The sequence below is a fragment of the Teleopsis dalmanni genome, chromosome X (genome assembly GCF_002237135.1).
Source record: "Teleopsis dalmanni isolate 2A chromosome X, ASM223713v2, whole genome shotgun sequence".
Taxonomy (NCBI): Eukaryota; Metazoa; Arthropoda; class Insecta; order Diptera; family Diopsidae; genus Teleopsis; species Teleopsis dalmanni.
Genome location: NC_051848.1, coordinates 34,439,563 through 34,466,157, shown reverse-complemented (window position 1 = coordinate 34,466,157; position 26,595 = coordinate 34,439,563). Strand labels below are relative to the sequence as shown.

At 27.8% G+C, this 26,595-nt stretch overlaps 4 protein-coding genes across 4 annotated transcripts; 3 read left to right on the top strand and 1 right to left on the bottom strand.

Annotated features, from left to right (window-relative positions):
- Positions 1-5,943: 5,943 nt before the first annotated feature.
- On the bottom strand, positions 5,944-11,211 carry LOC119687904. Its single transcript, XM_038102451.1, has 3 exons — positions 10,648-11,211; positions 10,350-10,572; positions 5,944-6,585 (listed from the first exon to the last, which is right to left on the bottom strand). The coding sequence occupies exons 1-3, from the start codon at positions 11,060-11,062 to the stop codon at positions 6,582-6,584; spliced, it is 642 nt and encodes a 213-aa protein (XP_037958379.1). The 5' UTR covers positions 11,063-11,211; the 3' UTR covers positions 5,944-6,581.
- A 3,279-nt stretch (positions 11,212-14,490) lies between these two features.
- LOC119687908 (protease inhibitor-like) lies at positions 14,491-15,156 on the top strand. Its single transcript, XM_038102455.1, has 2 exons — positions 14,491-14,758; positions 14,825-15,156. The coding sequence occupies exons 1-2, from the start codon at positions 14,686-14,688 to the stop codon at positions 15,004-15,006; spliced, it is 255 nt and encodes an 84-aa protein (XP_037958383.1). The 5' UTR covers positions 14,491-14,685; the 3' UTR covers positions 15,007-15,156.
- A 2,474-nt stretch (positions 15,157-17,630) lies between these two features.
- On the top strand, positions 17,631-18,212 carry LOC119687907 (chymotrypsin inhibitor SCI-III-like). The gene is made up of 2 exons (XM_038102454.1): positions 17,631-17,796; positions 17,850-18,212. The coding sequence occupies exons 1-2, from the start codon at positions 17,724-17,726 to the stop codon at positions 18,035-18,037; spliced, it is 261 nt and encodes an 86-aa protein (XP_037958382.1). The 5' UTR covers positions 17,631-17,723; the 3' UTR covers positions 18,038-18,212.
- Positions 18,213-19,736: 1,524 nt separating this feature from the next.
- Positions 19,737-20,130, top strand: LOC119687906 (serum basic protease inhibitor-like). Its single transcript, XM_038102453.1, has 2 exons — positions 19,737-19,828; positions 19,882-20,130. Exons 1-2 carry the CDS (start codon positions 19,756-19,758, stop codon positions 20,076-20,078), a joined length of 270 nt encoding a protein of 89 aa, XP_037958381.1. The 5' UTR covers positions 19,737-19,755; the 3' UTR covers positions 20,079-20,130.
- Positions 20,131-26,595: the final 6,465 nt, after the last annotated feature.

The following is a 26,595-nucleotide window of genomic DNA, read 5'->3' as shown; positions in this document are numbered from 1 at the left end:
AGAATAAAATTTGTCAGAAGGGAAAAATATTAAAAATACTTAAATAAAAGACATTATTAGTGCGTCTTATCGATGACTTCAGAAAAAATTTTTTTAAAAGAAAAACAACAAATTAGTTTTCCATTAAGATACTGGATCATGTCATAACTCTATAGAAACAATGGCCCAATTAAAAGAATTGTTAAACGGAATGGGAATTGTTGTTCCACATGCACATTATTAAGCAGATCTAAATATCTGTGATTAATTGCTGTTCGGAAACCTTAAAACAGTTATCGGGAGAAAAAATTTCGATGATCTAGAAGTTATCAGTCCACATATTTTCCGACATATGAATCGGAATTTCATCCGTAATAGTGTGATACATTTATGCGATGTCAATAGAATATATAACTTTTACATGCTCGCTGAAAGTATCTACAGAATATTCTCGCTGATAAATATATTGTTGAATGCGTAAAATTGTGAGTTAATAATTTTAATTAAATTTGAGTATTTTTTAAAATAAATTATTGCACAATATTGTAAATTTGCTTCAAGTTCACTCTTCGTGCTTTATTTACATTTACTCATCTGGACTGATAATCTGTATTCACACTTGCATGATACAAAGTACACTGACCGTGGACGTTTCGCATCAAATTGTTTAATTTATTTTAAAAATATTAAATAATTAAAAAAAATGATTTCATAAATTTGGTATCGCAATATTAAACATTTTATTTAAAATGTTTTAATTTGCTAAATGGAAGCAATTTTATTATCCACTTGCGTGACTTTATCACATTAATATCAAAATTAAATTCTAGATTATAAAAATTATTTTATTATTTTCAAATTTATTTGTATTAATAAATTTATATTTAAAAAATTACAAAAACAAAAAAAATAATAATAATACACACATATATATAAAATACATATATAATATATATATAATATACAATTATATTACATATACATATAAGAATTATAATTTATATAAATTATTTATAATTTATTATTTATTTATAAATTATTAATCTGACAATAAATTATTTAAAAAAAAGTAGAAGTACAGAAAATATATCTTCCATTCCAGCCTTCCTTCATATTGAATTATTATTGAGATACATTTAAATAATATAATGTAAATTATATTTTATAGGTCTTTTTGGATAGTAATTTAATTGCAATTTTGGGACAAAATGGCAGACAGATTGTTTTATTATATATATAATAAAATATAATTTATATATTCTCCACTTTGGTTTAATATCTTTTACCGATCTTTTGGCATATTACTAGATTTTAAGCACTGATCTGATCTTTGTTGGCAAAAAAATTTTTTATATTATTTATATTAATTGTTAATTGAATTGTCTGTCGAAAAAATTTTTACAGGTCGGAACAAGTGACAATAAGAAGTTGCTAGATCTGCAGATCACAATAACTATGGTGATCTCTCTCTGGGCTTTTGCAAAGTCTCGCATTATCTTAATATACCACTATACTATTTCTTTCGAATAATTTTGGAATAATAATTATTGTTTATAAACTTATATTTAAATAGATTAAATCACTTAACAAAAATAATATAGAATTTATTTTTTTAAGTTTTGAGTAAGAGAGTTACCAGTGTAAATACTAAACTTTTTGGCCTTTTTTTAACAATTTCTAAGCCAATATTTAATTTGTTATATTTAGTTATACATCAGTTATAGGCACATTTTTAGTTAAAAATATCAAATATTTATTATTAAATTTTTTATCTTATTAAGGTAAATATATTTATTTCATTCAAATAATAACGCATCTGAAAATTGTTAGTTGAATTGTTCGGTAGAAACTCAAAAAAAAAGTTACATGATTTCTTTAAAATTCCACTAAACGGACACTTTCACTTCTTTTATGAATATTGACTTGTGGTTCAACTGTTTTTCTCTATATTTTTTGGTATTTAATATTAATGTAAGCAGTGATAGATATGCCAATCTATTAATAAAACCAAACAATAACATCAACAATGAAAAAGAAAATATTTCTGTATATTTGCTACTGGGATTCTTATTAGTTTATTTTTTGGGTCCTTATTTGCCCGATAGAAATTGTGTAATTTTTTACTGCTTGTCGATGAGCATTGCTTCGTCCGTTGAAAATTAAAGATTAACTTACTTATTATCAACTTTTTTTAATAATAATAAATAATAATAATAATAATGTGCAATGGCGTAGCCAGTATTATATCCAGGGGTGAAGGAATTGCTATATCGAAATTAATGTAATTTTAATAAATTCTAAAAATTAATTACAATAACACTGAAAGCATGATGCCAAAAGAGGATGTACTAAAAAAATTTTTAATAATATATTTTTAATAAGCATTAAAAGATTAAGTCAAGGGAATATGATATGCTCAAATTTTTTTTTCTCGTAGTTTTTTGCATTTTGCTTAATTAGTTATAATAATATTTAACAGTATTCTTATGTATTTACAAATCCAAATATATATGTACGAAGTCGGACATAAGTGTTTTTTTTTAAATCCTTATACATATACTTTCTTTACTCGAAAACTAAGACTACACCTCCTCTATCATTTATTTTTCATAAGTTTCACTATTAAAATTTCTAGTAAATATCAATACTAAAATATAAAAACAAAAATATATGAAATTTGTATAGATTTTTATTGTCAGTAGATTATATTGTCAAGAGAGATGAAGCAAAGCTACAAAATAAATCTGCATAATCGTGATTTTTTAAGAGATAACCAACAAAAAGCAACGGACAGAGTTCCCAAAAATATTAACGATTGAGAGGAAAATCTCGGATATCAATGCCATGGACAAAATTTCTTTTCTGTAGTAACTTGTGAAATCGATACGCCGGTCCATATATTGACAATAAACCAACGCGTTTCACGTGATCATGAAGAGTGCATATAGATCATTTTAATCTAACACTGATCTCTCAAGTTGTTATTTGGTGGTTTATATGTCTTCAATCAATCCTTTTATGTAAGAGCTTAAATAAAATAAGCATTTTAATTAATTTCAAATAAATAAATTTAGTTTTTATTTATTTATTAATAGTTGAGAAATGGGCGTTCAGCGAGTATATCTCCTCCATATATGGACACATCGAATATTTTTTTTAAACAGTCTTTTCACTCATTTAATATAAGGAAAATGTTGCTTTTGTCTATTTGTTATTACTATATAAAGAACAACTACCTATTGAAACTAACTACACAGCCCTCGTATAGTATTTAATTTAATGTTTAATGTTTAATTTGTTAATAAATTAAATATTTTTAATTTGTGGTGTAATCTTATCAGCATAAGTGGTACAAGTGATAAGATTTATCACAGATGATTTTTATCTGATAATTTTTTTTATAATTTTTGAAAGTGACGACAGATTCTGTTCTAAGTTTAAAAATGAGTGAAAAATTTATATTTATATATATAATATAAATTATTACATAGATGACGTTTGACAATAAAATTTAGTGTTATTAAAAGTGAAATAACATTGAAAAAATATTTTAATTGACTAAAACTGTGATTGTGGTGAGGTTATCATCACAACAGTCAAGGTTAATAATATGTTGGTCCATATTTAGTATTTTTAAGTGCTCAAGAATAATCGTAGCGCATTGGTATGTGCAATGTTTCTATATAAAATTAAAGTTCATATATGAGTACAGTTTTGAAAATTAATTTTGTTAATACTATAATAAATTATAAGCTCTATGGTTCTTTCGGCGATTTTCACCGAATTTAAAAAGAGAAATCATACCGTGTATAAGATAGACCGACACAAGATCAATAAGATGTATATGGTATTCTAATGGTAAAAAAAACAACTCTCGAAAAAAGTAACAACCTTCATCGATTCCAAATTATTGGTGTGTATTAAATTTTATATAACCCATACTATATCCAGTTCCAACAATAGTGACTTGAACATATGCATTCATAGCTTACCTCTACCTCTTCTGTATAATGATTTTTATTAATTCTATCAGTTTTTAGTATCAGACAAAAAATCCTACTCAAAAATGTTAAATCATTTTATATAATTCTTTTCTAAATTACATAGATATTGATATTTAACGAATTATTTTAGTGATAGAACGAGCCTTCTTCATTTTGTAAGTAGTCAGAAATTTACTTTCAGTTGAGCTTATAGGTCTAAAACTTAAATCCTATTCTCTCCGATTTCTTTTGATAAAATATCGATTTACTGTTTTGGATCAGTTGCAATATGCCAATGAACCGAGATTATAACAAGTGTACTTAGTCTACTATGACCAATTACATATAGTCTATTAAAATTTTTATTATTTTCTTGATAGAAAATAATCTATCAACACTAACTAATGCGATTAATAGAGTTGTAAAACTTTCGAGAAGTCACTTTTTGGTTGTATAATAAGTTCATCAAAGTATCTCATATACAATTTAAAAACTTTTTTAGCTGCCTCAATCGTTGATGTATCTTTTAAATAGTTATATATATATTATATTTTCACTTAAAAACCACACAAATTATGATCCGTAGAATTGTGTATAAAAGGTTTATCGGTTCAGGGCCTATAGTTCCTCTCACGGATACGCACAAATTTTCTTTTGAATGTTCAATGCTCTTGAGGTGAATACCGAGATTTCCCTTTCATATATACTATATAAATTCTAATATGTAATATATAAATAATATAATATGTAAAATAATCATTTAATTAATTTAATTTTAAGTATTTAGTTGAAACTTTATTGATGTTCAGAATACTTGTATTATATATCTTGATTTCGGTACTTAAAATATAGTTTTTTTTTTATAATACTGTAGAACATGCAGCGGTGCTAATATATAATGTATTGGTTGAGATTTGCTTTTATAAAGAGTTTATTTAAATATGTTATAGTATATATTAAACATATATAAAATCAGTTTTATATAAACAAACCAATGCTATTTATTTTATTAATAGTTTATTTTCTTAAGTCTATTCAGTTTATATGGTCTTCATTATGTTCAGGCATATATTATATGTGTTCTTATAAACTAATTATTATTATTATTTATTAGTTCATAATTGATTTATTAATTAATTTAAGATTATGACTATAAGTTTATATATTAGTATATGTAATATAATATATTATATTATATTTACTCCTAATAATGTAATGCATAGAAGAAAATACATAGATCAAAACGTAGTTCAATAATTAGCTTATAATATATTAAAAAAAAATACAATATTTTATATATAAAGAGTTTCTAGCTATCAAAATATTTAATATTTGTATTCTTATTAACACACAATTTGAACAAATATTATTTAGATGAGAACTATGACATCACATTGTGTAAACATTAGCTGTTTTTCCACATGTTTAGTCATTATCATAAGTGAATGACTATCTTATAGTAAGTGACGAAATTATCTGTGTTTATTTATATTATATTTAAAAAAAAATTATCTGAACAACAAATAGTCAGAGAATTTGTTAACAATGAATTGTCTTTATATTTCATTCAAATTTTATTATAATTTGAAGGTAAGTTTGGAAGGTAAATCTTTGTGTGAGTTTTCCAGCAGCTGGACAATCAAAATTTGTTTATACACTCATTATTTAAATATAAAAATTAATTTTATATGTATTTAATATATAATAAGAAAGAACATATATTTTTAATAACCATGTATGTGCCCCATTTTTTAAAATATTTCAAGGAGTTTAGACTTGGACAAAAACACATATGTGTTGTTAAAAGATAAACGAACTAATATAGTCATCCTTTCTATTGTTAGAAACCTGTCTTTTAAAAATTTAGGATTTACTAATAAATTTAATAATAACTTTCCAAAATGTGTACTTGTGGAAATAAGAAAATTGACTAGCAAATGCATTGGTATTATTTCCATTTAAATTAGAAACTTATTAACAGTTAGAAATATTATTAATATGTAATAAATATGTATTATTATTACTGCTATGGGATATGGTACTGCGACCATAGCGTCTATTGTGACCCCTTCTTGGTTTGGAGTACGTCTCTAAGTCCTGTTGCGTCAATAAAAAGTAGTACAGAACCTACTCTACAAAGTTTTATTGCCTATTTCGTAAGGGTATACGTTCCCAGGAGTCTATCCGAATGTAAAACATTTTAACAGCACATATGTAGCTGACTCTTCATTCTCTTTGCAACATCTACAATTTGCATTCCCAGTCTCGTATGGTGGTATTTTAGTTCATAGTGTCCTGTTAATATTCCTGTAAAGATTCTAAGTATTTCTTTTAATTAGGTCCATACCATTCTGATTTCTATTATTGTTAATTTGAATTGTGTTAATCCTGGTATATTATCCCAGTAATCTTCCTTTTTCTGGTGCACCTTTATTTTTATGAGAGAAAGAAGGATACTGTGTTCTGATTCACAGAAAGGTTCCGGCCCCATCATCCGTGTGATTTGATTGCTTCCTTTCTGGCTGGTTTGTCTTGATATTTGTTTTCGCGTACGCCAGTATGTCTCGGTATCCAGAGCATCGAACCAAAATTTAGCTTATCAAGTCAGCAGTCTTAAAGTTACCTGATGCGAGTAATAAATACAATATAAAAATATAATTGAAACCAATTTTATATATATATATATATTCATTTATATATATATGTATATAAATAATTCACAACATTCAATTTAAATAGTCAAGTTTTAATAAAATAATACAATTTAATAGTTAATGTTAGTTAGTTTTTTATTTAAAATTTAAAAATCACTAAATCGTTAAAGTTAATTTTTTTGATTAATGTTTTTTTTTTTTACTAGAGTTAATTAAATAAAATTTACGATTTCAAAATTAAATTGTTATGAGTTTGTTGGCTTAGCAAAACAATTACATTGTGTACATTTGTTAAATATTAATAATTCATTTTATTGTTTATAATTCTCTAAGTAAATAAAATTATAATAATTGGTAAATATTAAAATGCATTTTGAAGTTTAAATACTAATTCAACTGCCTCTCTACAGTTTTTTTGCGAATAATAAAAACTAATAACACTATACTATATGTACTATTGTGCTAAATAAATACATTAAAATGACTAGGAACTCATATTTATTACATATTTACAAATATAAATCAAAACATTATTTCTAGTGTTTTTCTTAATAGAAGTTTTCAGAATCGTGGAACATAGTTCGCGGGGTTTTTACATTTAGTTGAAATTCTCAGGATTACGACATTGTGTTAATGACAATACCTAAGAGAGCGTGATGTGAATATCATAATATGTTAGCTATATGAATGAAGAATTTCTTTACAAAAATATTTGTCGTATAATGTTTTGTTAGCTTAGTGGGTTTTTTCATAATTTAAAAAAATATTGTCTATAAACGGAAACAAATAACTACATAATAATCTCAAACGATATTTAAAATACTTTTGAAATGAATCTACATTCCATAAACAGACTATCTGAAATGATTAAACAAAACAAACTAACAATTATCAATTAATCAAAATTTTTTTCAGGCATCATCTGATGTTTTCATTAGAAAGTTTGGCATTATTAAACATGACCTACCTTAGGCTTTTTGTCAGAGCGTTATTTGTGTTATTTACAGTGCGATGATTAGTACGACTTTCGACATGGATTATCAAGGCTGGAGTGCATCAATCTTGAAAGACTTACTTCCACATTTCTCGATGAAACACTGTCACTGGTATAATGATTTTAATCGTGGCCGCAGTTCGCTCACTGACCTCACTGAAATTCGTATTCGTGAAAGTCGTCCAAAATAAGTTGTTCATGACGATCTTGTAATGCAAGATCGTCATGCAATATACTGTGAGATTAAGGGAACCCTAGGCAATAGTTCCACCAGAATGTATAAAACACAAGAATTGCACGATCATTTAGCCGTTAGATAGGTTTGTTGTCGTTGGACAAAATCTTGGACAAATTCTCTGACTATTTGTTGTTCAGACAAAATCCCATCATTTGACAAAATCTTAAAAAGGTGCTCGTGTCGATTGATGCTGATGCACACAAGCACACAAATGGTCAAGAAGTACAATAGTGGTGCTTCAAAAGACGTATATAAGATTGTAACAGGTGACGAATCAATAATATTTGTGTATCAGTTGGAACGTAAACAGCAGTCGACTGTACTCATATGGGTGTTTTAAGATGTACCAAATCCAACATAAGGTGTTCACGCTTTACAGCACTTCGAAACAAATGGTCGCTTGTTTTTCAGGAAAACTGGTCATTTGCACCATGACCATTATAGGAATGTTAAACGGTAAATTCCAAATGGTATACAACTATTTGTCTACCGGAATTCTTCAGTGAAATACGGAAAACAAATAAGCGCCAACGGATCATTCTCCATCTCCATCAAGACAATGCGAGTACTCTCACAAATCGTCTAACAACCGACTACGAGTATTTAAACATTAAAAAAATGTCTGAAGAAGATTGGAAAAAATGCTTTGACAAATGATTCGAACACATGCAAGACTGTACGAGTATTAATCATAATGGAGAATACTTCGAGAAACAATAAAGCAATTTTCAACAAATAAGTATTTTTTTATTATTAAGCTCAAAATATAAATAATGACCCTCTTAATAATTCTAGCTTTAGGAACAGAACTAATTCACATGGGACTTTGTCAGGTGATCAGATTGGTTGGTCAATCACATTTCACCAATAGCTTTCATAAGATGTAGTATTAATATTATAAATTAAATAAAATAATGGATATAATCAAAAGGGGTTCCGCAATGATCCACCTTAACGCGTCATGAAGCTATTAAGTGGTTATACTGAAGTAAAAGAAGGCCGACAACAGAAATTATAGTTTTAAAACGTCGCCAACAGGTGTATTCATAATAAATACCAGCTGAAACTATTGACTTAGCTTCCACCTTAAATAAATAAAATTACTCATTTCAAATATCTTAAAAAAATAGAGCAAGAACAACTTGGACAAGAAAAATATATTAATTCGCAACAGTAGGTATTTCCCATCATTTCGTTTATCCGACTGTCTTTGGGATAGATGATTGAATTTTTGCACGGCAATTTTTGGAAAACGGATCTTAATTATTTGAGAAATATTTTGGCTTGAATATAAATTGCAGCTATCATACGCACTGAACAATAATAACTAACCATTAATCATTATTAATAAAATTATTAGTAATTCATTTAGATTTTTTCTAATATATACTAAGCCTAATATATATATCCTAATATATATCTAATATATATTAAAATTTGAAAATTGCATAAAAAACGCACTATACTACTTTTTTTTTGTAGATAAGTGACACTGATCACTTGATTTGTGATTAACTTTTGAGTGTTCTGCAATGGCGCACATTTTTTTACTATCGTCGTTCTAACCCTTAATTTTTTTACGAAAAAGTGAATGTGATCAACTAAATACCGTATTCAACTAACAATGACTGTCTTATGTTCCTATCTTGTCCAGAAAATTGTTTGTAGTCAAATGAAATGAAATGATTATGAATTGCTTCCTTTCTGAAGAGGAATTTTAGTAGCTTTCTTAAAAATATTAATTTAAATTAAATTTTTATAAAATTAATTAATTAGCGCACTATTGTTTTTATTTATTTTGCTTGCAAAGTTTAAAAAATTAAATAAAATATTCTTCAAGATACAATGATTTGACTTTAGATTTTAATCAATTTTTAACTTGCAAACTATAACTTAATCAGCCCATGAAGTTAGTAAAATTGCCTAAAGTGCTCGCACAATTATATTGTACTTGATGAAGACTGCTTTAAAGGTCAACTAATTAAATTTTGATTAAGCTGATATTTATCACAATTTCGTGGAATTAATTTCGATAAATATAGTACGATTAAAGCAAAAATCTTTAAAAAGTTTGGTAATAGTTAAACCGATATTGTGATGTATCTAACAATATACTTGTAATACTATATCTTGAAATTGTTATTCGATACGAACTATATAATAATCATACTGCTACCGTCAAATTAATCCTACATAAACAAAATTCCGGAATTCTAATATACAGAATTGATGGTTCCAAAAGAAGTGTTGCAGATATGTAAAGGTACAATTGTTTATGGGAAGAATAAGCGCACCTGACATCTTTTTTTATTTATCTTAGTTAGAAAGTTTATAGAATACAATTAAATATTATAAAGAATGTGGTGATATATTTATTGATTTTAATCAATTTTTAATTAGACAAAAATTAGAAGTTTCAGATTAGTGATTTGTGGCTAACTGAAACTTTTAATTTGTTTCTAAATAAAAATTAATTTTGATTATATTTAATTTTTAATTACTCATCAATTTCGGCAATTAAGTCAAACACATAATTTTCTGTTTCATGAACTATCATGTTCACCAAATTCCGATAATAGTTTTCCATCCGGAATAGAAAATTTCTTGTGCGCATGTAACCAATTTGAACAGGAACCTTAACCATTCTTGTCAATTCACTTAAGCCCAATCGGCAGGATGTGCTGACTGCATTGATATATGATGTATATCTCGCAGAGAATGCTTCTAAGTTGATAACAAGACGACGAATAGTAAAATTATTAACGACATCTTCAGAAGTACTGTTAATTAAATTCTTACCAGGTTTCATTATAGATGCGGTGCTGACAATGCAACTCTCCCCACGTGACATTACTAAACCAAAGGAAGCCTTGTTTACAGAGGTGGATATTGGCACATCCTTCAAGGTGACAATCTTTTCACAGTTTTTACCCTCAGTAGTAGCGACCATGCAACTCGATTTGCCTTCGTCTGCAATTACTGAGGCACCATTAACATTGTCTGCAGTTGAAGATTTGGTCTTTTCACAAATGGTACATTTAGTTTCTTGGTTATAACTCTTTTGACATTGTGTACTTATAGTAGTTGAGACCATATAACTCGATTTAGCTTCAGGTAAATTAATGGAGCTGCCGAAAGACTTTTCTACAGTTGAAGACTTGGTCTGACCAATGAAGAAAATTCTAGTTTGTGGGTTCTGGTTATTTTCACACATTTTACTTATTCCATATAAGCCATTTAACAGTTCCTGCTTACGCTCTGCTTCATACTTAGTACTTTTAACAAGACTAGACTCGGGGTGGCATTTTCGAAAGATTTGTTTGGAATTCAAAATTTTTTGAATGAAATAAAGGTTTTTGCTGAATTTTCTAAAAATATATACAAAATATAAATATATTTTTTATTTGTAGTTTATGCTTTAAAATATTTAAATTGTTCGCCTACTACTAGTTGATTCTTTTTTCAAAATTAATTTTAATTTATAGATATATTTGAGTGAATTTGTAGCTATGTCAGTCAATAACAGCACTGGTCCTAACAAAGCTTAAGTCCTTCTCAGGACGATCAGGAAGATATGCTGACCTACGGTCCGTCATCAATTAAAAGATAAATAAATGATAATAATTCTAGTATAGTTAAAGCCCTCCAAAAACTTCGGAAACTTCGGAAAATACGGCAAATACTACTATTTATGATTAATATAGAAGTCAGTCAGTTACACTGACTCCACATAGAGGTACCCACTTTACTTAAATAATATTAAAACTGGCTCTTTTCTGTTTGAAATTTCAATACTAATCATTATAGAAAAATATACTCTATAAAGTCTAATTAACACTGACACGACTTGGTCGGATTTTTTTAAACACTTTTATTTTTTCACTCTCTCTCTCTCTTATCCTTATCTTCCAGGGCCTTTTCACTAACACATACAAATGTTTCTAATATGTTTTTGTATTAAACCTTTTTACCAATGGCTAGCCTGTCTGGACATTGAAGTGGATCACTTGAGGCTACAACTACAATAATATGCAATTTTACTTCCATTTTTCTTGAACTTTTGTAATTTTTTTTATGCCTTCTACACAAAAAGTGTGAAAGGGGTGTAACAGGTTTGTGAAGATTTTTATAACACTTTGAAGAAAACTTCATGGACCTAATGAGGTATATATATTCTTAAACTCTTGACAGCTGAGTTCATTTAATACCGTCTGTCTGTTCGTTTGTCTGTTTCAGAATAAACTAATCCTTCACTTTTTAAGCTATAGGAATAAAACTTTGGCACACACACTTTGTGGGTCTTGTTCATTTGTCAAATTGGTAGGAATCGGATCACTATATTTTTTAACTGCCATATAAATGTAACAAAAAGATATAATCTCTGTTTTAAATCAAAATCTTTAAATGCAGTTTGGTATAAAGAGTACTTATAGTTATATAAGTAAATATTCTAAATTTTATTATATCGGTTCCGATTTGGATATAGCTGCCATGTAAACATTCTATGTAGACATATGTTTTTATTAGAAATTTTTTTTATTATTTGATGTAACTATTTATTTTAAGTTTGGAACTTAATCAGTATTTACAAAATTCAATCCATATAATTAAAATTGGATGGATCGTTTAGTTTTAGATGTAGTTGATATATAAACTGGTAATAAAAAAACAAAATTTTTTTATATTTCAATGAATTTTCTTCAAATTTTTAATTTAATTTTATTTTATATAAAAGACAATAATCGAGATAAAATTGATATCGATTGGTTCAGATTTGGATATAGCTGTTATACAAAATTGTACTTCAGATCATTTTTATTCTATATTATGTATATTGCTATTCCCAACAAAAACTTCTCCAACTTCAACAGCTAAAGAAATATTAGCGTGTACAAAAAATTAATAGCAGTTCTTATTGGTAGTATATATGTTATTTATTATTATTATTATCGATAGCCTGTGCATGCACTGCGACCTGAAAGATCTTTTGTGCAGCCTTTCGCCCAACTAGTTGAATTCCAAACTTTTGAAGAATTTTGTCACAATTGTGGTCAGTATTTTAGTTAGGTGTTCAGAACTAAAAATTTCACTGCCTAGATAGTTAAGGTATGCGTTTTGCCACGGCGTGTTCTGCTGTTTCCTGTTGCTCTTGACAGAATCGACAGTAATCGTTTTTTTCTAGACTAATCTTTTACGGATGGTATCACAGTCTACAGTGGCCTGTTAGCAGTTCCGTGTATAGTTTGTTAACTGTTCTGCTTAAGTTCAGAACAACTTCAGCTTTTATATGTACAGGGATAATAGGCCGTTTTGACTGCCGCATACCTTTTTGGGCTCTCCAAAAATCAGTTAGGTTTTCTTATTCCTTTTCGATTACTTTGCGGGTTTTGAAGCTGTTATTAACACCGCAGAAGGGTTTCAGGTCTACGAAAGGTGTTTGTGCTCCCTATTATATATGTTAAATATATATTCGAATATTATATAAATGAGCTTACAATACAAAATTAAAAATTAATGGGTAAAAAAGTTCCACGCATCAGCGAACCTTAAACTGTCATGTTATTATAGAAATAAATTGGAGTAGTGGCGTATAATAGTGGGAAGATTTTGTAGTTCAAACCCTCTTAAACTGTTTGGGATTATTTCACATTAGATATAATGAATTGTTCTACTTTTTGTTATGAGCTTTGTATTATTATAGTTTTCAAAAGTATTCCTTTAAATTAGTCTAAACATACGCCTCTGAAAGTATGTGTAGAATATATAATTGCTTTTCTGATTTAAAATAAATATTACAAAAAATTCAATCGACTCGTTTTAATTGATCTCTATTTAATTGTTTAATATGGAATATTTGATTTATTTGGATTTAAAATTTTTAAATTAAAACAAATATTGACTATTGTCAATATAAAATTTTGTAAGACCATAGAATCGATATATAGTAGGAAAGTATGTGTGAGTCGATCCGCAACATGTCAAAGTTTTTAATGTTAAAATGTTTATGTTGGTTAAGGTTTATGTTCAATTATATAAATTTTCAGTGACCTTGTGCTCTTTAAAGAGCTTTAAATATTCTTTAAATTTAAAATTTTTAAAAATTAAGTTTTTTTATATTTATATAAAGATACTACCCACTGCTCCAATTTGTATTCATTAAGAATAGAGGTAAAACTACAAAATAGAAATACTTTGCCCTTAGCGAAAGCGAGGTCAGGCCACTGTTACTCACTTCGAAAATATCTTACTCTCATTTCAGCTGTAGCCAATTCCGCCTTTCCGGCCTGTAGAACACTCGAAGAATGTGCTTATTTCAGGTGCTTCCAGTAATTGCGGTGATAATGTACTTTTGAGATTACCCAAATGAGACGTTAATTTTTTTATGTTCATGTTTTGTGTGATTGTTTGCGAAATTTGCTTTATTTTTATTTTTGTTTTTGTTTTTGTTTTTATTTAATTTTTATTATTTATTTTAAACAAATATTGAAATACGAAAAAACACAAAAAGCAAAAAAAAAAAAAAATCTCAAGAAAAATGTGAGAAAATCTGAAGCATTTTGTGTTGAGATACTTTATTTGTATTTCCTAAATGTAGCTGCTTTGCGACGTATTCAGAAATTGTATAAATATCTGAAGCAAACTATTTTGACTTTAATCAGATTGTAAACGTTTCGAGTGTAAGAACTTCTGCTCTGTGTGCTAAACAGATTCAGGAAGTCGATTTAAGAAGTGTAGGACAACTGTAATATAGAAAAAGATAACCAAATTTCTAGAAAAATTTGAAGTGCAAGAAAAATTTGTTTGAAATACATCACTAACATAAATAATATATTAATAATGCATTTGAAAATATTTGCCGTTCTGTGCTTCCTATCAGTGTTGATTTTTGCTGCAAATGCCGAGACATCAGGTGCTTAAAATATTACATCACATAAATTAAAAAAAAAATAATAGTTATCTTAAATAATTTTTTTAGACAATTGTTCCCAACCACATCCAAAGGGCTTTGGCCCATGCCGTATGCTTTCTTACGGTTTCTGGCTTAATCCCGATACTAAGGCATGTGAACAATGGATGGAAGGCGGTTGTGAAGTACAAGGAGGACATAGTTATGAGACATTGGAGAAGTGCAAAAATGAATGTGAAGTGACAGCTTAAGATATTTTTTTTAAAAATCTTTCATTAAAATTAATTACAATTTTTGAGAAAAGTGAGAAAAAAGTTTAAAAATTTTAGTTAAACTTAAAGTTATAATAAGGCCGGTTATATGTTGTATCTGTGGATTTTATATTATTTTTTTTTTATATTGACTAAAATAGAGTAATAAAATATATATAAATATATATTTTAAATAAATAAATCTTTTTTACTAAATATTTTACTTTTAATTTAATAATTGCGGGATTATAATGAACATAAAAAAATATCTGCAAAAGTTTTAAAAAATTGTGAAAATATATACCTATACCTAATTTTTCGTCGCCAAGCTATTATAGTAGATCTCCGATTGTATGAATTTCCGGTTATTCGAATTTTATTGCCATCTAAATAAAATTGAAAAATACAATACACAGGATTAGGTGATTGAAGTACTACTTATTCAAATGACATCTTTTTTATGTGAAATTATTTTTATCAATTCAAATTACAAAAAAAGTGTGAAAATAATCAAAATTACAGAATCCACAAAGCTGTGACCACCTTTTGCCTTAACTATGGTCTTGAAAAGGTTAAAAAACTAGTTGCATGGTTGACGAATATGATCTTCCGTATTTTGGTCCATTCCTGAACAATGGATTTTTTTAGCGTATCCATACTGGCATATTTTTTAGTACTTAGCTTGCTCTCCAACTCAACAAAATGGCCAAGATGGAATAGTTTATCGGAAAGAAATTCGAAAGCCATTATGTGGACCAAATGAAATGATTCATATATGTTTTATGAAACAATACCGAGTCTTATTGGAACGTCCATAGTCTACGACCGAAATCTAATTTCTTTGTTCTTTTAATCAATCTAATAAGATGAGGTACCAAAAGAATGTTTATACTCAAAAATCAATAAGAGAGATCAAAATGCTCTGTGTTGTGAACATTCTCGACTTGCTAAACATGTTGGATCTGTAGTGATACCAATAGTGAACATGCGATATTTGCTTTCGGTGTGTCTTATAGTAACTTCAGAATCTTTTCTCTTAATTATGTCACAAAGTTCGCCAGTTTGTCACCTTCTCCTACAATTCTCTTTGGTATTTTGCAATTTTACATTTTGGAATATTTTCTTTTGTAAACAAAGATCAAAATTTAGCTAATCTAACACTGAATATTGCTTCCGGTCTATAGATCTCCTACCAGAGATTTCATTGAAGATGCGTTTATGCAATTTATTACCTATGGCACCACAATGAGCACAGTTTAACACAGTTGTAGTTTATTACATTTTACAACGTCTCATTTTAGAAGAATTTAATAGGTTAATAAGGTTATATGATAATAAGATAATAAGAATTTGCAGTGTACCTTTGGCGTAATTTTTTTCCAATCATCTTGCGAAACATTTGACGTAATCCCACTTCATTTTGACATAAAGTTCTGCTAAGAAGTCTGTTGTCATACTTTTAATAGAAAACTAACACTTAGTTTTATCGTATAAATGTTACCCAAATCTAATACCAGTAAAGATTTTGAGACCTTTAATGTATAATATATTATTTAGCTTTGCTAATTTTTAATTATCGGATTGAAGGACACATATATTTGCATATTTTATAAAATGTAGGGTAACCATTTTCATGCCCTATGATTGTAAGAAAAGAAACTTAGTACCTATATATGACTTTGACCGTACCGAATGAGGTGCCCAGATTTGAAGCCCTGAAATTTTAATTGGTCTGACATTAACTTTAGTATAATTAGATAGACTTAGAAGACTCTTACCAGAAATACCATATTGGTGTACTGTTGTGCCTACACAGAATCGCATAAGTTCTGGAATCTGTTTGAATTATCATGAAGCTTAATTTGTTTTGGTTAACTTAGGAAAGTCTTGTTAGAGACTGCACCATTGTGTATTGTTTTTGCTTTTAATAATTATAGTAATGAATCGATTGGGTTCTCGGATCTGTGAAATTTGTTACTAAATTTAGTTTTTCTAAATAAGATTACGGATAGCATGATAGATCTCATAACTTGCATACAAGAGACAAAGGCCACTCTTATAATAATAAATGGGTATGGAGAGTATAAAAACTTTGAAAAAAGTAAAAGTAAATTTATATCATTTTTTTTTTAAATCTGTTTTTTTTTTCATAAAATTAAAAGCTATACAATAATATAAATGATAAAACATTTAATTTTTATTTCTGCAGTTTTAAAAAATTTTTATAGATCAATTTACTTCGAACTCTTAATCAAAATGCAGCTCTGGGGCTTGTAGCGAATGCAGTACATTCAGTAAGTATAGATTTTGTTGAGTCACTATATTTCCAACGTGTCTGATAAATCATTGGTCATATAGAAAATTTTAAAATTTTTTATTTAATGAAATTTTTAGAATGAAATATTTTTAAAATAAAATAAAAGATTGTTTGTATATCTTATAGATACAGCTGTCTTATTTTGTTTCTTCTCTCATTCAATTTTTTAAGTGTATTAAATGCTGTTTCAATGTATTCGATTTTTCAAGCTTCATAAATAATAAAATAATTGTGTAAATTAATTTTTAATCTCTCGAAATAAAAACATTCGAATTTTTATACATAAAGATAAGAATATTTTAGTCAGCGTAATTTCTTCAGCCAGTAAAGATTGTCAGTGTTTGATTATTAAACTGCAATAAAATTCATTCAAATTCTAATAAAAAAATTAAATAATAAAATGAATTTAAAATTTTTCTTAAGTTTTATGTTATTCACATTATTTTTGGCTATTTCACATGCTGAAGTACCATGTGAGCTATTTATTTGTAGTAAAAAGACCCGTTGATTGAAAATATTTTTTCAGCTCGTTGCTTGGAACCGACTCCGAAAGGCAGAGGCTTGTGCGAGATGCTCATAACTGGTTATCGCTATAATCGTGACACCAAAAATTGTGAAGAATGGAGCACCTCCGGATGTACACTCTCTAAAGATAAAGGACATTCTTACAAGACTCTGGATGACTGCAAGAAGGAATGTGAAAATATAGTCTAATATGATATATACTATATTGATTGTGAATATATATTGATTTATATTGTTTGAAGTGAGCTTATATATTACATTGTTAGGTATATGAGCTATTATATAAAGGTTTTGGTATATGTACGTTCCTCAAGATAAAATTGTTTAACAAACTGTCTAAAAAATAATAAGAAATTAAAAATATTTGTTAATTAAAAATGCTTAAATAAATAAAATGCAGTTAAAAAATTCTTTCCAAATAAATTTATATTTTTAAGATGTTATTCCTTTACTATGTTTAAACTGCACACAACGAAAAAGCTACTTAGGTGGATAACCTACTACAGATGAAGACATAAGACTCTAGAAATTATGTTCCATACTACAATTTATAGATAGAAAGTGAACTTAGTAAAATTTATCTTAAATCGGATGAAAAATCAAGATTCTAAATATTTGGTTCCATGGTAACCTACTACAGGTGAAGACATAAGACTCTAGAAATTATGTTCCATACTACAATTTATAGATAGAAAGTGAACTTAGTAAAATTTATCTTAAATCGGATGAAAAATCAAGATTCTAAATATTTGGTTCCATGGTAACCTACTACAGGTGAAGACATAAGACTCTAGAAATTATGTTCCATACTACAATTTATAGATAGAAAGTGAACTTAGTAAAAAATATCTCACATCGGATGAAAAATTTAGATTTTAAATATTTGGTTCCATGGCAACCTACTACAGATGAAGACATAAGACTCTAGAAATTATATTCCATACTACAATTTATAGATAGAAAGTGAACTTAGTAAAATTTATCTTAAATCGGATGAAAAATTCAAAGTACTTGGTTCCATGGTAACCTACTACAGGTGTAGACATAAGTCTCTAATAATTGTGTTCCATACTACAATTTATAAATAGAAAGTGGACTCATAAGAAAATATGTAAGATATTATTAATATTCATACTATAGTTTATTGAAGAAAATGGAGTCAGATAAATAATTTGATTCTATCAATAGAGTTTTAGGTGCGAGTTCTCTATTTATATAACCTGCAACTAAATTTTAAAGTTTAGTTAAAGTATGCTTGTTTGATTTATAAGAGAAATCAATACAGTTATATGCTTTCATCTAAAACTCCATTTGTATATCGGTAAGTAGTTTTACAGTTAACAAAATATAACCTTATACAGATATTCTTCATTTTGAAACATATGTTAATCTTCTTCACGTCCAAATTGATAAACGTGATTATTATTTTCTAAACGTGTCTTAATTACATTTTACCACATTAAAACTTTCATAAATATTAATGTATTATATATTATAACTAATTTATATCTGTTCAGTTATATTCTATTTTTCGTTCTCATTTTGCATATTCACGATTTTATCTCAACGAATTTTTAAGTATAATTGTACTTTTGTAAGCAATCTTTTTCATAAGTATCCAGCCACTGAATTAATAATTTTGAAAAAATTAACTTAATTTATAAGTTAATTTATGTATAGTATACTTTTTCTTCAAAAATGTTAATTAAAATAGAAGTTACAAACCCAGAAATAATTCAGTTACTGAAGTTTACTCAGTGCATAAACGTTATAAGCCGTCAACTTTTAAACGAAAATTTAAATAATATTATTAATACAAAAAAAAAATTAAAAAAAATAGTATTCAAACTAATTAATAAATAATTAAAACAACAATTTGATTTTATTATAAATAATAATAAAATAAAATGAACTTCCAACTTTTTGCAATTTTCATGTTATTTACGCTGTTTTTGGTTACATCTCATGCTGGGATACCAGGTAAGCAATTTATTTTAAATAAGTAGAAAAATGGGTTAAGACTTTTCTATTAGATCGTTGCCTTGAACCACCACCGCAAGGTATAGGTTTATGCAAGAAACTCCTATTTGGCTACCATTATGATCCAAAAACGAAGAAATGCAAACGGTGGTTCTCCTCTGGATGTTCAAGGACTAAAGGAAACTCTTATAATTGTCTCAAGGAGTGCATTGAGGATTGTGTGAAATCGTCTGATTGTAAGGAAAATTAATTAATTCTTTTCAATCGTAAAGAGCTTAGTAGTTTCAATATACTTTATTTACACATGCATTAAAAATTTTTAAAATTATTTAATAATGTTTGCAAATAATAAATATGACAGAAATTCAAATAATTAACCTAACATTAAATTTACTATAGAAGCAAAGGATAGATTATTCATTTCGTAGTTCAGATTTAAAAGCACACTTTCAATAATATGTGTTATCCAAAACCTTTATCGAAGACCTAACTTGTTTAGTTTAATAATAGTTGAAAGTGTTAAAGTTATAAAAACTTACTATAATAATAGTGATTCCAGCCATTCTATATTTCAAAAGGTCCTGTCTTATGGCATATGATGGGGTATTTAGCATTTGGATTTTTTATTTCAGGTGTGATGAGCCCATATTTTTTTTAAAAATAATGAAAATATAACACATTTTGTCAATTCTAAAAACTACAGCCACATCATCACTAAATTATACTGTCTTGATATGAAAATAGGAATATGTGGTTTTCATAGTATAAAGCGGGACATGTGAAATCATAATTTCACGTTTTGGTGATGTCATAAATTGGCCACAGTCGTCAAAATATGACTAACTAAGCACCGAGAAGTCACCGAAAATAAATTCAAAGGATGTACCGTATTGTAAGTTATTTCGCAGAAGACATTTGAATTATGTTGTATTTCACATTTAATGGAAGGGTCAAAGAAATATAATAAGTTCTATTGAAACAAAAACTTTATAGAAACTCAATCGTAAAAGTCTTCTTTTTACAAATACTTTTGACGTCACATACCAGTATATGTAAATATGTATAACCACGTATTGTTTAGTTTTTATGAGGAACTTAATTGTTCATATACTAGTTATAGATGTAGTTTAATAATTCGTTCATATCTTAATAGATTTTATTTTATTTAATTTATTTATTAATTAAAAGAATTTTATATGCTTATCTTTGCAAAGATGGGAAACTAACGATATGTTAATTTATGAAGTTGGAAGTTTTTTATGTATTGGTTTGCCACTAAACACAAAAACCATTTTTCTTGGATATGTCATTTAAAATTTGATTTTGATAATTAATTCTCAGTTGCGTACAGTAGAAGCCAATATCACTATCGTTATTTAAGTCTAAAGACGGAATAAAGTTATCAACTTATTATTAGTTATTAGTTAACTTAAGTCAGTTTTGAGATTAAGGATGCTACTGTCATTAGCTCTATTAGCACTAATATCGGCTTTAAATATTGTACAATATAAACATGACAGCTTTGATAAATAGAAAATTTACTTCCACTGTATAAATACCAGACTTTAGATATATATAAAACTTTCCTCTAAATGCCTTCTTTTAAATTTCTTTGGAAAGTTGTAAATCTAATTTTGCCCAACAGTTTGAAAAGATTTCAGTGAATAATCCAATATTCAATATAATAAACTATTTTTTAAAATATTCAGAAAATATATAATATGTTTTTTACCAACTGATCAGCTAACTGTTATACAATATAAGAATTTTCGAATGATTCAGCTCTGACCCGCAGAGATAAGCGACAGATAAGAGGTTTGGTATTGCTTTTCCATACGTTCTTTTGATGTATTCTATAGGTTTTGTTATTAGTCACCAATTACCATGACATATATTACCCGGTTCTCATTTTTTTAAATAAATTAATACGATTTTACAACGAATTTATTCAGTCCAAAAATTCTTCTAAACGATGTCATCAAAAAAAAAACGAATAAATAAATAAAATAAATCGATCTGATCATTTGAATAAAATGATCAGTTGAAATCGATCTTCAGACTTTAACAGAATATCGTGCTTCTAAGCGAGAATTCTGCTAAAACAAGAATATCTTGCTTTTAAGCTAGAATTCTTGTTCCTTTTTGATATTATGTTCCCTTAGCGGAAATCTTAATACATTTAGAATTATGGGTAAACATTATACTATCCTTTCCTTTATTAAAACCTCAAAATGATTCACTAAAAAATGGTCCATTAATCATCGTCTATCAAAGGTAAAGGATTCTGATACCTATAGCTTGACCTTACTTTAAATATATGTTGTAAATACTATAATGGCAGACTTAATAGAATTTGTAGATGTGATTATGCATATTTAGCGGATATGCCCATATATCATTAAAATTATTACCTACATACCACATTTATATAAAAATTAATCAGAATTCATAAGCATTATTTCTCTACATTTTGATGAAAAATATAGTTCATATTGAAGATGATAAAACTGCTGCTAAGGCAATAAATAAGACAATTATTTTATAATGCCATTAATTAACACAGTTCCATTAGCACTAATATCACTTGATTCAAATAATGCAAAGAAATATATATATATATATTTGCTTAACCTTACTTCATGCAGCTATGTAAGCAAGCAAGAGCGCAATCCATTGCTGCCTACATTTTTTATCCGCTTATAATATCGAAGTATCCCGATACTGCATCCACACATTCCACTCGAACGCATTTATATCCCATTTTATAATGAATAGTTTTATATCCTAGCAATCCTTGCGGTATACGGCGTGCATCCTTTGCATACCACAATGCTGTTGATTGTACGTAAGGATGTGAGCTGCGGTGCCGCAGCACGGAGCCAATTAAATCAGGTGTAATCCTCGGTCAGTGATTTTATAAGAAGATATCGTTCAATATTTTCTAAGTACCAATAAGCAGAAGTAAGCAAAAAAGTAAATAAATTAAATAAAAAAATGAGAAAAATGAGAAAAATCTGGAAAAAGCTGATGTTATTAAAAGTTGCATGGAGCCAAGGTAAAAATAATTGCCCTCAAGTATCCGGGTTTGTGTTTTAATTGGAATTTTATTGATTTTTAATAGCATTACATTCTGTTGCTTGTACATACGTCCTGTGGGAGAGGTGCGTGATTGACCTTTGAAGTAGAAATTTAATTAAAGCAAAATAAGTGTAGAATGTATTGTGCATTAAAAAAAATTTTAATTGTTAAAATGAATGTAAAAATAACTAACTATTTTTGAAGTCAATGACCATTTGTGGTATAATAACACAATTTACAATTCATCGACAATGCTTTACTGGATGTGCACTAAAAAGAATTTGCTATACAGTGCATGGTAGGTGCACAATAGATCAAACTGGTCCCAGTGCATAGGGGCCTTAGCTTAACCCAAAAACCCCAAATACCATTGATCATTGAATAGTAGTTCAATCATTATCAAGTCCAAAAGTAATGAATAAATATAAAATAAATATTCAACTCAAATGTTAGGTCTTTACTATTACACACTTTAGAAATATCGAAAAGCCTACAAAGAAAATATAGAATCACCTATAAAGTTTACATTATGAAGGCTAGTATCGAGCTCTTCAAAACGATGACTTGCGATAATTTCCAATGAGGGTTTGTCGAATCTGTCCATTCAACCGCAAGTAACATATTAAAATAGAAAGAGTAATTGATTTTTAATTAAGGAGACCGTATAGAATATCTGTAAAGAATATAGCTTTGCAGTAAAGTACAACTTTAAAAAACATACCGCGACAACTTTTGTCTGTAAATTAGTAGCACTTTATTGCAATTATACTTCTGAGTGTTCTGCTTTGGCTGAAAACTACTTTTAACAAAATCAACATGAAGCAATCGATGAAGCATTTTCTATTCCATAAGTTTAAGCTGAAGGACTTGCAAACTATAACTAAATAAGTCCATGAAGTTAGTAAAATTGCCTAAAATGCTCGCACAATTATATTGTACTTGATGGAGTCTGCTTTAAAGGTCAACAAATTAAATTTTTATTAAGCTGATTATTTATCACAATTTCGTGGAATTTATTTCGATAAATATAGTAAGATTAAAGTAAAAATCTTTAAAAAGTTTGGTTATAGTTAACCCAATATTGTGATGTATCGAACAGTATAGTTCTAACACTATATCTTTATTGTTCGATATGGACTCTATAATAATCATACTGCTGCCATTAAATCAATCCTATAAAAACAAAATTCCGGAATTTGAATCTACAGAATTGATGGTTCCAAAAGAAGTGTTGCAGATATGTAAAGATACAATTGTTTATGGGAAGAATAAGCGCACCTGATATCTTTTTTTATGTATCTTAGTTAGAAAGTTCATAGAATACAATTAAATATTATAAAGAATATGGTGATATATTTATTGATTTTAATCAATTTTTAATTAGACAAAAATTAGAAGTTTCAGATTAGTGATTTGTGGTTAACTAAAACTTTTAATTTGTTTTTAATTAATTTATAATTTTTAAAAATGATATATTCATAATGAATTCATTTATATTCATTATATATTCATAATTTTTCAAAATTATATAATTTTGATTATATATATACTCATCAATTTCGGTATTTTGGCAGTTGACTGCCAATTCTACTCTGAAGTAAAGTGATGGATTCAAATTTCGTCCATTGTTGGTGGCGATGCAACGAATCATATCAACTCGCTTCAAAAGTCTCAAACAGCTCTCAGAATCATAGGCACGCTATTGTTTTTAGCGTTCTCATAGAGAAACAAATGTTAATGCAAAACGTTTTTTTGAAGTCGTTAGAGTAACAGCTATCACTTGACTCCTTTCAGTCCACTTCTTCATGGGTTGTCAAGACGATTTATGTTTTCCGGTGACAACACCTCTTTTGTGTGACCAGCGCTTTTAGCAATATCGGTGCTTGTATTTTCACATTTAAAGTCAGCAAATCACTTCCTTGCGATTTGTCTCAATGGTGTAGAGTCCGTATCCGTGTAGCACTTATCAACCCGGCATTTATTTTCATGGCTTTTTCTTCCATCTTAAAGCAATATTAAATCAAGAAACTAAATATACAAAGTAGTGTCACTAAAACAGCTGTAGTTAAATAAATAATGATTCAAATATTATGAATTTTTGACAAGTTATAATAGCTATAACTTGAAAATTTATAAAAATTATATATCATCCTTAGAGCTTATTAGCCTATGTTATGTTAACTCTTCATTTATCGCTGGTCGATCTGATCTTTTTAGACTAAATGGTCTCATATTAATATAATTTTTTTGGCTAAGCGTTTCACAAGGTACTATAACTCTTAAACTTATTTTATTTTATTTTATTTTTGAAATTACTAGTATTCTAATATTTTTGATTCTACTTCCACTGATCTATGGTACTATACTCAGCAGCGATTATTTTTATAGGATTTGGTCTCAAAATATTTTTATTTCGTTTCATTTTTTTGTTTTTTTTTTGTGAAACTTAAATTTTAACTGAAAAAATAACAAACTACATATAATATATATTTTTTCGTGCGGAAAATATATATTTATTTTTTAATACATTTTCCATATGCCAAGCATTATCCTTATATATTAAGGTACTCGGTATGAGCTGAACCCTTTTCAGCATTCACTGTCTTATGTAAATTTTTTATCTTCAATTTTTAATACGAGTTCCTTTCCAATATTGGCCAAATATGTTGATATCAGGCACGTACAATGGAAGCGGGTAAGCCAGCTCACATGTTTTACCCTCAAGGAATCGTTCGTTTCCTCTTGCATACATCCTTCAAATTAGCTCATTTGTCTTCCTCGCATTCAGATAAAAAATTTTAATACTTATATAAACTTATTTTCATACATTTCTGCTGTTTTTATATATTATTTACATTTTTATTTAAAAGAAAAAAAAGTAAATAAATAAAAAAAAACAAAAAAGGATAATGTTGTTATTTGCGAACGATAATAACTAAAAAGAATATATCGCATTTAGGAAGATGCATGGTATGGCCAACACATGGATGTGGTCACATGTACTCAAATCAAATGGCAACCAAAATGGGAAATAAGAGTGGAAGAGAACCGCAGCCAGGACCGTTAAAACAAGGAAAATGTTTGCGCAAAAGGAAAAATCGTTTTTCGTTGCATTTTTTTTGCTGTTGTTGTTTTCCCGTTATTTCTTTTTGTGTGGTTTTGTGTAGATTTTAATGCGAAAAAATCCTTTGAATAAATCAACAGGCGATTAGCGGCAAAAACATTTGGTGTCTGGTCTGTGGCAGATTGGAAGCACATAACGATGTGAAATCCGAATGAATGTGTAATGTAAAAAAGAACAAAAATAAAAAAAAAAACAAATGTGAAAGATACATGGGAAACCTTTGAGTGTAGAATGGAATTGTGTCTAGTAGAGATTGTTTAGAAATTAGAATATTTGATAGCATAGAAAAATAGAAAACTAAAACCGTTAAAATAAGCTAAATTTTAAAAAACCCATAAAAGTAAGTCCAAAAAGTCTATAAGAGTACGTACATGGATTGGGATACTTCATCAACAATGGAAAAATATCTAAAAATAGTGCACTGAGTCACAAATTTGATTCAACAAACTGGAAAACCTTATGAGAAGGTTAGTTTTCAATATAAACCAATGTATACCGTATCAATGAGAAGTCTACTTGAAAGCCAGAAAATCTCAAGTCTAGCCCAAAAGTGTGTTTATTTTTA

Excerpts from the sequence above, each read along its gene's own strand:
- LOC119687907 (XM_038102454.1), top strand. The coding sequence starts at position 17,724 with ATGAATTTAAAATTTTTCTTAAGTTTTATGTTATTCACATTATTTTTG. Across the intron at positions 17,797-17,849 it reads TTCACATGCTGAAGTACCAT|CTCGTTGCTTGGAACCGACT; the intron begins GTGAGCTATTTA and ends ATATTTTTTCAG.
- LOC119687908 (XM_038102455.1), top strand. The coding sequence starts at position 14,686 with ATGCATTTGAAAATATTTGCCGTTCTGTGCTTCCTATCAGTGTTGATT. Across the intron at positions 14,759-14,824 it reads TGCAAATGCCGAGACATCAG|ACAATTGTTCCCAACCACAT; the intron begins GTGCTTAAAATA and ends TAATTTTTTTAG.
- LOC119687904 (XM_038102451.1), bottom strand. The coding sequence starts at position 11,062 with ATGTGTGAAAATAACCAGAACCCACAAACTAGAATTTTCTTCATTGGT. Across the intron at positions 10,573-10,647 it reads CGCATCTATAATGAAACCTG|AAGCATTCTCTGCGAGATAT; the intron begins GTAAGAATTTAA and ends TTATCAACTTAG.
- LOC119687906 (XM_038102453.1), top strand. The coding sequence starts at position 19,756 with ATGAACTTCCAACTTTTTGCAATTTTCATGTTATTTACGCTGTTTTTG. Across the intron at positions 19,829-19,881 it reads ATCTCATGCTGGGATACCAG|ATCGTTGCCTTGAACCACCA; the intron begins GTAAGCAATTTA and ends CTTTTCTATTAG.